Raw genomic sequence first — 13,352 nt, forward strand, 5'->3', positions numbered from 1 at the left:
ACTAAATAATGTACCAAAAAATTAGGGTGCCGACATAAAGCTGACCTGATAGCAAGAAATGAGAGACCGTTTTAAAGTAGTAATGAAACATGAATGTAATTACGATTCACTTGGCAAATATTTTCCAAGGAGATGTTTTTTCATGTGTTGTTTAAAAAGCTACCGAAGGTGCGCTTTTCAGGATTGGTGGTAAATTATTCCAAAGTAATGCACCTTGGATTCTGATGGTGTTATATGCAAGGCACGTGTTGGTTTGCTCAATATGGATATCACCTGCATGACGAGTGTTGTAGTTATGCACGTCACTGTTGATAGTAAAATAATTTTGATCAAGTAGGTCGTTGGGAAGGAGACAATGATAAAATTGATACATAAAAATTACAATTTGAAGAATGTACAAATCATGAATTTTTAATGTTTTAAGTGTTGAAAAAAGTGGGTCAGAATGTGCTAACCAGAGTGAGTTAGTGCAGGTTCTGACGAGCTTCTTTTGCAACAGGAGAACAGAGTCACGGTGTGAATTATTATTATCAGCCCAGATAATTGCGCAATAGTTTAAGTAAGGATAAACCAACGAGTTGTATAAGGTTGGCAAGGACTCAATTGGAAGAAATTGCTTAACTTTTCTGATGATGCCATTATATTTAGAGATGATATTACAGACGTGAGTGGTGTGGGACTTCCAACTTAAATTATCATCAATTAGGATCCCTAAGAATTTAGTAGTATTAACTTGACCTAATTGTTTATTATCAATCTTAACTTTAATGTCAATGTTGGGATTCCGACTATATTTACTTTTAAATATCATGTAATTAGTTTTATTTACATTTAATGACAGCTTGTTTAATTTAAACCGGTTAGAAATGATTTCAAGATCTTTATTTAGCAGGGTTTCAAGGGTATTAGGATCTTTATTGGTACAAATTATATTAGTATCATCTGCGAATAAAATAAATTTAAGCTTAGAGGAGCAGTTGGGCAAATCATTTATGTAAAGGAGGAAAAGTAAGGGACCGAGGATCGAACCCTGTGGAACTCCACAATGGATGGTATTAGTGGTGGAATGTTTCCCATTGAAGACAACAAATTGTTGTCTATCCTTTAAAAAGTTTTGGTTGCATCTTGTCCCCTCAGCTTTTCAACATCTATGCTGAAAAAATGATGAGAGAAGCATTACGAGAATTCCATGGAGGAGTGATTGGTGGTCAGTAAATTACAAATTTGAGGTACGCAGATGACACCACCTTAGTGTGTGGCAGCAGGAAAGATCTACTGGACCTTCTGAGAGCAGTGAAAACAGCAAGCGAAACGAGGGGACTGTCGCTTTACAAACACTGTACATATGACAGATAAAACCATCCATATTTGACATGTCATACGGTATTAATACTTTTCAAATTTGCCATTTTATTGCTAAAATGTGACCAAAAGCAGACCAAAGGAAAGATACACGTCACAAATCCTGATTAATTTTGTCCCAATATTTCGAGCCAGTAACAACTTCCTACCCCTGTAGATTGCCCATTTGTTCACTTTTATAAGTAGATGCCTATTTCATACATAAGATTCGGTGGCTCTGAAAAGAGCCGTTCTAGTGGACTGCCCCTAGTGCCCTGAAAGATTGGTGGCCCTAAAAAGAGCCGTATACTAAGCATTGTATACGAATATTAATACATAACAAACATGTAGCAAAGCAGACTGTCAAATGTTAATTATCTTTGTCTTCGAGGTGTATTTTATTGGAATCTTGTTCAAGTATAATACAGAACGACCAAGATGGTAAATTAGCATGTAAAGTATACCACTCCTTAAATAATTGTATTTTACATTATTTGATATTCTACATAAATAATCAACACAATATTGCACAATTGTCATAAAAATATAACGAAACGCCGAAACGTTATACCGAAAAATAAAAAATAAACACACAGAAAATAATGCCCTTCACAAGATATTAAAGTTGAAGTTACCTCCCATGGCTACATGTATATGTAGCGCCTCCTGCACTAAAATGTATTTTGTTAAAAGAATTCGGTTATACCATCTAAAGCTAAATTTGCTTTTTTTTCGGTATAAAGTTTCGGCGTTTCGTTATATTTTTCAGGGGCGTATCCTCTATTTAATATCCTCGCATTTACAGGACACAGCAGATAGGCCGCCCTCTTATTTTAGAATTATAAATAATGACTTACAAATATTGAAATATCCGAACAGATTGTATTTTCCTTCAGTGCATTCAAATGCCCTTTAAGATTTTGTCAAGAATTAAATAAATGTAGCATTTTGATACGGGGTTTTGATACCGCATTTGAAAGAGTATTATATATAAAACAATAATATAGATGAAAATAACAACAACGTGGTAATCACGCTTAGTATTAATTATTTGTTGTAAACAAAGAGTACACCACCATGAAATTCTTTCAAAAAATAATTGGCCCATAGCTTCATTTGAACACGCAATTATATACAAATAAATTCAAAACATAATGTTCTTAAGGGGGTACTACACCCCTGGCCAATTTTGTGCCTATTTTTGCATTTTTCTCAAAAATTATAGCGCATTGGTGGTGACAAGTAAGATATGTATTATAAGGGCAAGGACTACAACTACTGCACTGGAAAATATTTGATCAATAAATCAATAACTACTTGCCTTGAGTTGCTGAATTTTCAGTGCAGTAGTTGAAGTCCTTGCCCTAAATATACATGTAGGCCTACATATCTTACTTGTCACCAATGCGCTATAATTTTTAAATGCAAAAACTAGGCACAAAATTGTCCTGGGGTGTAGTACCCCTTTAATGCAAGTACTATTAAATTATTGCTCTTTATACAGTCATACAATCAGCCATGTAAAATGGTGAACAAACACACGAACCTATATTTTATAAAATTAAACTGATTCAGATTTTTAAATAAATCTTCATGCATCAAGCATTTATTAAGGCTCTGGTAGCAACGTTTGGACAGTATTTTTTTTGTGGGAAATGAGAGCATATCGGACATATCAAATTGCATTCTGAATACGAAGAATGTCCTTCTGATATCAAATAATTTAGATTTTTTTAATTTCGCGATATAATACACATTTTATGGCAAATGATTTAAAATTGATATTTTTGATATTTAATAGTCCTCGAATTAAACTTTGTAAATCTAATGATAATGTACTTAAAGTGTAGGACTATGTAGCTGGGATGAAAATGTAGGCTTATAGGCCTATCTTCAGAATGAAAGGTCAAAATTTTCACTGATCGTCGGCTTTTCATCCCAGCTACATACACTTTAAGTACATTTGTAAGTACATACTATAGATAAAGTTTACTTCGAGGACTGTTAAATGTCAAAAATTTTAAAAATCAATGAATAATTTGTCATAAATTTGTATTATAGGCCTATCACGAATTTCAAAAAATAAAATACTGTGCAAACGTTAATATCCGATTCCTTAACCAACGTGAATTAACTTCAATATCTTAATAACAATACATTCATGCAATAAATATTTTTTCAATTCATATTTTAATAAATTATGATTAAAAAGTAGGTTGCAAATGTTTAGGCTGTTTGCAACAGTAACAGTAGGCCTACATGGTATGGCTATCCAAGACATGAATCACCTCCGGTCACTATACAAAACTATGACATGTATCTATGGAATTGGCCTCTTCGCCTGACTTCCTTATGGTGAGGATATCCACTACAGTACCAAGTAGGCCTATTTGTCAAGGGCTCTGTCACCCTCTTTTGCACAGTATTGTTTTGTGGGACCAGACATATCAAATTGTATTCTGAATATGAGGAATGTCCTTCTGATCTGAGACGAATCTAGCTTCTGATACCAAATAATTTGGGATTTTTTTCAAATTCGCGATATATAATACAAATTTTATGGCAAATTATTAAAAATTGACATTTTTAACAGTCCTTGAAGTGAACTTTATCAATCTAATGATATATAGCTGGGAGGAAAAGCCGACCATCACGTGAAAAAGTTGTATTGAAGTTTAAAAAACCTTATTATTGATATCAGAAGGACATTCCTCGTATTCAGAATGCGATTCGGTGTGTCTGATGTGCTCTCAGGTCCCACACAAAAATACATGTACTGTGCAAAGATGGGTGATCTGTATATTTGTATTTATACGCCGTTTAACTTTTCCCACAGACCGTATTTTATTTCATGAACAAAGTTTAACAAACTAGCGTAAAATTTGTTCTCGTCCGACAACTCGTGAATAGGCACATATGCTTATTAATATTATCGATTTGTTACGGTAGGCCCTATTAATTAATTTTGAATAATTATTAAGTCACATATGCGGGCACAGATGCGAGAACAGCCAAGTTAGCTTTGTTGAGGGGTCAATATTAATAATATCTTACAATAACAGGAAAAAAGCTGAGCGTATTCTTGAACATATATCAGATATATTGTAATAATAACTTATTCTTTTGTCTGTCTTTGTCAGGTGGAGCTCTTATTCTGATAATTATAGGGCAAGGGCCAACTTAATCAGGTCAATATTCTAAAATAGAAGTTTACATAACACTATATACCAAATTACTAAGTGCCTAAAATAGGCCAAACCCAGGGTGATAATATTAAATGTTTATAGGAAATGCCCTAGATTACTCAGTATTGTCATCATGCATGTGCAGATTCACGCGTGTTTGGACACCTTACAGAATGCAAGCGCATCAGCCATGAAGAACCACATATTAAACTTCTTCTATCTGTGGAATAACTGAGGGGTAGGCATGGTAGGGGGTAATTCGAGACAAATAGGCAGTTAGTTTCTTGTCCAGGGGAAGTTCAAGCTAGTGCAATTATTTTTAGCAGAACTTTTTTTGAGCCGTTTATCCCTTTCCATTATCAAATATTCACTACCGGTACTTACTTTCCCATGTCATTGTTTTCAGCAATGTGACTATAATGAAATCTCAAGAATCTTGGAATTTTAATTTTGGGGCGATTGTCAGCATATGATCGCATTTTAATTGGGCAAAAATGTTACATGGTAAATGGAGATCATGAAATTGATTTATATAACCAACGGACATATTGCTTCATTACATCCATGGCACTGACTTCCCTGCATAAACATTGTGTCTCAAAAGTACAATCACCCTTCTAGTAGGCCTACATGTAAGTTCTATTTACACAATTGACCAATGAGATCAATCGTTAGTTCATGACCCGAAAAGTACGAAAATCGCTCATAAGTGGCGACTGATCTACATGTATACGGGGATACATCTAGTACCAACAATGTTTACTATTATCATGTTAACCTTGAAACGTTACATCATGTCATTATAATTAACTGAGATGATATTACTTATATTGGTCATTTTTGGTATGCGAAATGAAGTGCGATTCGTTAACTAAAATGATGTGGGAAGTACAATAGCAGCAACAAAACTAATGATGAGAAAATTTGCAACAAAATAGTCGTAACCTTAACCAGAATATCTTCATTCATGTCATCATTAACTTTGGCCTTACCAAATATTTCTCCTTGATATTTGACCTACATGTACATATAGCTTGAAAAAAATAAATAGTTATAAATCACTAATGAATATCGATATTATTGGCAAATGATAAATATTTTAGGTGTAATCTCGATATTGCTTTATAGCGTAACGAATTCATAGGAGATATGCCAGCTTATTTCATTTATCTTTGGAACAAGAAATATGGACTTATAAGCCGTCCGATTGATTTAACCTTTGTGTTTGACAACTTTGAAATAGAAATTGATCTTTACCTCCCGCTTCTCCGATAAGGATGTTGCTACGTCATCTGCATGGGACCAATAGGCCTACAGTAGCCTATATGATCGACTGTGAGTACAATTGTAAATATTATAAATTGATCAATTCTATGAAGTAGAAAGCACAACTGAACAAAGTAAATTCGATTTGCTTTGAAATAATATTGTAGCTTTTTATTTATGGTACATGTCGTATTAACCTCTCAAGGGCCAATATTATATAGGCCTATAGCAAACATGGTAAATAATTTGTAAATCAACTCATAGTCCAAAATAGCTTGATAAAGGGCGGTAATCTTGCTTGAAGAGATGGCAACGGTATACATACAACCATAAAACCATGTTATACATCACTATAAATAGAACAGTGAAGATATTTAAAACATAGGGAATTGTTTATGAATATAATGTAAAACTTAAAACCCAAAGATGTTACGTGAATATCATACGGTACAGTACTGTGACTTATCATTCTATACGGTATTTCTCTCGCTCTTTAACAAGTAAAAGTCCTCTTGCCTTTTTAAACTGTCTATTTAAATTAGTTCAACTTAAATAAAATACTGAACCATTAACCATTAGATTCAGTAGCACGTCCATGGTTGAATACACTATTAATTAAATGGGCATATCGCATATTATTAATGTTGAGGCCCAAATTTACGCCTTGTTTATGACACTTAAACCTGCAACTAAATATTCCATCTTGTTCTTGTTGTATCATACAACAAGATGGAATATTTGGTTGCAGGATGCTTTTCAAGCATTTTCTATATAAATGTTTTTTAAATTCTTGGTACTGTATTTCTTACCAAGAGTCAGGAATTGTTGAGAAAAATATATCAAAAACACCAATTTTCCCCGGTATCTGGTCATATTTTTTTACTTAATCTGGAATTATTTGGGGGGGGGGGGAGGCTGAGCCCCACACCAAAATTATTGAGGGGATTGAGCCCCCTAAGCCCTCGGTTCCTAGCTTATGAAATCACAAGCAAATACTGTATTTTACTGCGGGTGGGAGTAGACCCAGAGAAATACCAGCCCTCCAATTAAAAATGCGGTATTTGCTTCGTGATTTACTTGAAGATGCTATGTCTTTGGTTTCTTATTACTTAGGGAGCCGGCTGATTAATTAAAAGTGTTATCTACGTATAGATACTGTACAGAGAAGAGATCTTACACTTCCCAGAATCCGTTGCAGCATGGCACATCCCCTCATTTCATCAAATGACGCTCCCATTACTTTATACCCTGTGTTTCATTTTGAGAAAAGACTGGGTAAACATGAGTCGATAGCGATAGTCAAGAAATAAACATATTTTTTTCAAGATCTCGGTGTGCTCTGTTCATTACCATTACGGTACAATGACATTTCGTCGCTATCGACCCATGTTGCACTAGATAGCAAATCAGTTAAGAAAATTGAAATGGGAGAAATGCATTATGGGAAGTGTAAGACATCTTACTTGGATACTTTGTTTTTATATAGGAAAATAGTACTAGCGGAACTTAAATCATTTCCACCACCGGAGAGATGTTCTGGAACAAAGACATGATAGTCGATGACCAATATACTGATTGAACATATGATCCATTCAGATTAAAAAAACCCCACATCAACACAGACCCCATGGGCACATTTCACTAACAATAACAAACATAAAAACAAATCGTTAAGGGGGTACTACACCCATGGCCAATTAAATGTCTGTTTTAGCATTTTTCTTAAAAATTAAAGCGCATTGGTGACAAGTAAGATATGTATATTATAGGGGCAAGGACTACAACTATTGCACTGAAAATTCAGCAACTCAAGGCAATTAAGTAGTTATTGATTTATTGATCAAATATTGGTTTTCCTTAATTTTTGACTAACTCCACAACTGTTGTCTGTGCTAAAATAAAATTTCCAGTGCAGTAGTTGTAGTCCTTGCCCCTAATATACATATCTTACTTGTCACCAATGCGCTATAATTTTTGAGAAAAATGCAAAAATAGGCACAAAATTGAGCAGGGGTTTAGTACCACTTTAAAGACGACATTTTTAACGAAAGCATGGAAAGCATTATTTGACGAACAATGTTGAAAAAAGAAATAGTAGATTGTATCTAAAATAATGGCTCGTTTTGAATTGCCAGTGCTTCCTACGATGAATACATTAATGGACTGCTCAGTGCCAGAAGTGGGTAAGTGCAATAGCCGCCATATGTGGCTACCACATGTATAGATATGAGTACAATATACTGTGTAGCTATTGAATTTACCCATTTCTGGCACTGAGCAGTCGACAGTACTTGCATTTTCGTACCATTTCAATTAACCAAATGACAACTTTAAAGCAACGGAGAAACTTTCCACGCTCATTAATTGATAAGAGAAAAACTTGGATCAAAAATATCTCAATAAATGTATTTCAATATGTGGTATGTTATTACGGGTGTAATTAGTTTACTCGTTGAATTTAATAACAATAAGATGGTCTCTATGTGCACAATGTGCCTATGTATAATTTTGAGAATGAATTAAACATTACTAATTACGTATGACAATATGCGGCAATTAAATTGATCCATCTGCTGCATACCAATTAGAAAATTATGATACTTACAATAAAGTATTAATTTATAACCAATGACAACTTCAAAACAATGGCAAAATGTCCATTGTTCATTACTTAAGAGAAAAACTCTTATCAAAACATCCCAATGAATGCTCATCATAATATTGCAATATGTGCAATATGCTATTACCGGTTAATTAATTAATATTAATTAATAAATAATTAGTTATTAATTAATTAATAATAATAACAATAAGATGTTTATATTGAACAATGTACTTTTTGCATCATTTTGAAGATGAATTATTGCTAATTACATAAGACAATAGGTGGCAATTAAGCCAATCCATCTGCTGCATGTGATAATTATGATAAAAACAACATATTAATTTATACCAAAGACTATGTAAGTTTAATTAATAGTTTAATTTAATTCTGATTAATAGTTTAATTTTAATTAATAGTTTAATTTTAATTAATAGTTTAATTTTAATTAATAGTTTAATTTTAATTAATAGTTTAATTTTAATTAATAGTTTAATTTTAATTAATAGTTTAATTTTAATTAATAGTTTAATTTTAATTAATAGTTTAAAATTTTAATTAATAGTTTTCTAATTATTAGACTAGTTTGAAAACCAAAATAGAGCTCATGTACTTTTTGTATCATTTTGAAGATGATTTATTGCTAATTACGTCAAAACAATTGTGACAATTAAATTGATCCATCTGCTGCATATCAATTAAACAATTAAGCTAATTACAATAAAATATTAATTTACACAAAAATATGTTATTCTATTTAAAAGTTTTAATTTTAATCAATAGTTATTATTACTAATTAATTATATAAATTATTAAAATAGTTTGAAAACTTATTTAAGAACTCGTAATTAACAATGAGTGTATCAACATGATATAAAGTAGTGAAAACTCGGATAAGACAATTCCACTGCTCAGTGCCAGAAGTGGGTAAGTGAATAGCTGCCATGTGAACATTTGGCAATTTATACACAGAATATTGCTATCTACACATGGGAGCTACACGTGGCAGCCATTGTAATTACCCACTTCTGGCACTGAGCAGTCGAATTGTTACAAATCTGCATGTATTGGATCATTTAGTTGCCTAGGCAATCGAAAACCCGGCTCTATTATCGAGGGGTTAGTGCTATGTAGAAGGCTCTATCTGCAATATCTGCCCTATAGACATTTTCTGCATTCTATATATACATTATAATAATTAATAATAAATATATGACACCTGGCAGCTATTGTAGATAGCGCCTTCTTGCAATAACCGTCCAGTAACCCATTGTTATAATGTTGCCTCTTATGAACGATTAAAATAGGGGTCTATTTTGACATATTTTCCAAAAGGGTGTGTACATAACGATTCGTGAACATGGTGAATACTTAACCCGTACAAGAATGATATATCGAAGGCTCAGCATGCTCAGTGCAAAAAGGACACATCTTCACAATAGCTCCCCTAATGCTGTGTGTAAAGGTAATGCTTATGAATGACATTACTCAGGGGAGCTAATGGAGGTGATGTTTTGCTACACTAAGGCCTCGGTATGTGGCTGACACCTTGATACTTTTGTTCAAACAAAACATATTAAAATATTGCGTAGATTAAAACAAATCAGAAAATGGTTCATGATATTTTTATGCTAAAATTGAATGAACAAGTCAAAAGATCACTTGAACTTACGGTAATAATAATAAATAAAAGAACTTTGGTTGGTAGCTTTATATTTACATGTACATCGCGCATCGTCGTTCTTTAGCAATATCTTTCAAGTAACACTGACATGATGCACACTAGAAATCTACATCTCGGTTTCACTCAGAAAGAGTTGACAAAGGTCCGTTCATTAAACAGCCTGCGGTGCACTTGTCGATGGCAACATGTTACTCAAGCTGTCTTCAGACTCCTCGCTATCTTCATCCACTGTAACAATAGAAGGGATCGGTGTAAGACTCGATTTACGATTACAATTAATTATATCCATCTTCAAAGAATACTTCCTTATCTGAGGAGCATCATCAAATTGCACTGAAGATTGTCTACTTAGAGCGTGTTTAACAGGAGTTCCAAGATGTGACATATCAGAGTCTCTGTCAGAACCACCACCACCGATTCCAAGACTCGATCGCCTTCTTTCGTTCCTCCAGTAGCTGTCGTCAAATTCTCTAGGTTCATATAACGAGCATTTACAAGACAGCATCTTCCGGTAAGCTGGTCCGAAATCTTTGTTAAACAACGGGTAAATCACCGGGTTTAATGTTGAATTGATGTAGCCGAGCCACAAGAAGACATTGATCAAAGTCGGTGAAATAGTACAATTATTACAATATGGTCTAAAGAGCGCCACGATAAAAAATGGTAACCAACACAGAGTGAAGCAGCCGACGATGACTCCGAGAGTTCTTACAGCCTTGGGTTCTTTGGACATTAGAATTCTTCTTGCCGATCCTAAGCTCGATAGTGAAGCCCGAGTTTTGGCTAGTATAATGGTCAGCCTTCTTTGGGCTCTTGTTCGTGGAGTCATTTCCTCCACACCACTGTCTTCAGATTCATTTGAGCCCCTTTTTAGCATGTTTGAATTACTACCGTCCAAACTACCGTTACTATTTGGTATTTTTATGCTCCTGTTAAAGTTGCTATCGTGACTTCCTCGCCTTAACATTCCAATACTCACTCTTCTTTGACGCAAATCAGCTTTCCTACTTTTCCTCGCGGCTTGATATATTTTTAAGTACAGAGTTATCATGATAAGCAATGGTACGTAAAAAGCACCGAAAGTGGAGAAAATGGTAAAAGTGTAATCTTGGTTGACGATACACATACCATCTTCAATAACTGCACCGCCAATAAAGAGAGGCACAATTGAAATAAGGATAGCGCTAATCCATACAATGGCGACAAAGAGTACCATGAGTTTAGGTTTCCTTTTTGGTGCATAACGTAACGGTCTAGTTATCACCAGGTATCTATCTAATGATATCCCGCAGAGAGTTGCTATGGACGCCGTACATGCTAACATATCAAAGGTAATGTACAGATTGCAGAGTTCACGACCAAAGATCCATCGTCCCGTAATCTGGTAAGCAGTTCCGAATGGCATTACAAGCAACCCCACGCATAAATCTGCAACGGCGAGATTAATGATAAGTATGTTCGGTGTTTTGCGTAGTTTCCGATCTAGGCATACGGATAAGATTACTAAACAATTTCCACATGTTGTAAATAATATAATCGCAGTTAGTACTGTAATAATAATCGCTTCTTGCCATGGCAAGAAGGGTCTGGTAAATGCTTCTTCTTCGATACCATCACTTATGTTAGGTAAATCCGTTATCCCGATGATGGGGGCTTCCTTGTAAGGAGGAAGCACAGCATCTGCGGCAAATGGAGGTTGCTGAGACGGATACATGGTTACTTCAGGAATAAGGAGTACTGCGGGGTCATCATATTCATAGATAGCCATACTTCCTGGTCAAAGTCATTTTGATTGGCACACTATATCATGGAAGATCACTTCAATAAGCAAGTAGATGTTGCCGTCCCGTGTCATTCTTGTTCGACAGTCAACCACATCAATGATGAGAACGCGAACATTACATGTAATACTATAGAATCAAACTATCGATAAGCGTGGTTTCGTACTGACCCACCATACAACAGCAGGTGATTTAGCCTTTACCAATACAATCGATTTTGTGACTAGTTCAACCACCTTACACTAGCTACAGCGCTTGGGAAGTTCCGCTTGGTTATACACATTAGGCCTTGAGGCTTAAGAGAATAATTGCACAGAATAACATAACGTTATTTTTAGACGAACAGTCAATACTGTTGCAAGAATATGTTCAATGCTTGATCCCATCCTATTGTAGGAGTGCAATGGGTCGTTGAAAATCTATAATCATAAACTTTGCGCAAGATATTGCATGTAGGGTATGATGATGTGTTAATCGAATATGTTGAACCAAAAACATATTCATATTGTCTTTGTTTTAAAGAAGACATCATCAAATTCTCCAACGTTCAGGCTCCAATGTAGGTCCTCCTATCTCATGTTGCTGAAACTTGTGTTGTCATCAAAGTTCATCCAATCCGACTGCTATGTTGTTGAAGGTCTATGATCCAATCAAGGTGTCGCGGTTTCCTATCAAGATATATGTTCGAGCTGCTTAAACGAAGTGAGCATGTTCGACTACAGAGTTTCTACTATGGCAGATTGCATTCCGAGAGTCATAGTGACCATGTACATATTAATCACACTATGGAATGATTCCGTGCCTGGATTCCGTGTCGTGATTACATTATTACGCATCATCTAGCTTGTCTGTGGCTAAAAATGGAGCTTGTGCATACCATCGTACCTATTAATTACAAGCTTATTACGAGGTTATATTATAGACAACTAAATATAATTTCACCGTAATGCAATCGAACATAATCTCAAATTATGTGTTATTCCATGTTACAAGACTGTTGCAGGATTCTTTTCCTGATTTGTTTTCATGGTTTCATGCCAACAAATGGTTGACGTTTGTTAACCTGTTAACGTGGTAAAGTAGTCAAGATGTCGACTCCCACTCCCGAATCGCTGAACCACCATGTCATAATGGTCACTTAACCGTATAGTTTTTGGTGATTAGAAATGCAATAACACTTAGGCAAATCTGGAAACATCCACTCTAAAGAATTACTGACACTTAAAAGAAGCTGATATTCAAGATATTTGCTTAGGTACTTGAGATATCGACAATACATGTGTGCAATTTTCGGCTCTAAAGGAGAAGTCCAGTATGATTGTCACGGTTGATGAATTCACATAATCTACACGTAAAATTCTGACACATGCATTTATTTATGACATCTTTATCATGTTTATAAAGAGTATTGAAATGAACATCATGAAGCATAATAAATATTCCATTTCAAGGATCCCATTAAACCGTGATGATAATTAGTATTAATAATAAAA

General features: G+C 34.6%; 1 protein-coding gene across 1 annotated transcript; it reads right to left on the reverse strand.

Moving 5' to 3' along the window:
- Window positions 1–9,241: 9,241 nt before the first annotated feature.
- Window positions 9,242–11,825, reverse strand: LOC140147727 (5-hydroxytryptamine receptor 1B-like). Its single transcript, XM_072169485.1, has one exon. It carries the CDS (start codon window positions 11,790–11,792, stop codon window positions 10,230–10,232), a length of 1,563 nt encoding a protein of 520 aa, XP_072025586.1. The 5' UTR covers window positions 11,793–11,825; the 3' UTR covers window positions 9,242–10,229.
- Between the last annotated feature and the right edge of the window lie 1,527 nt (window positions 11,826–13,352).

This window comes from Amphiura filiformis, chromosome 3 (assembly GCF_039555335.1).
Source record: "Amphiura filiformis chromosome 3, Afil_fr2py, whole genome shotgun sequence".
In the NCBI taxonomy this organism is placed as follows: domain Eukaryota; kingdom Metazoa; phylum Echinodermata; class Ophiuroidea; order Amphilepidida; family Amphiuridae; genus Amphiura; species Amphiura filiformis.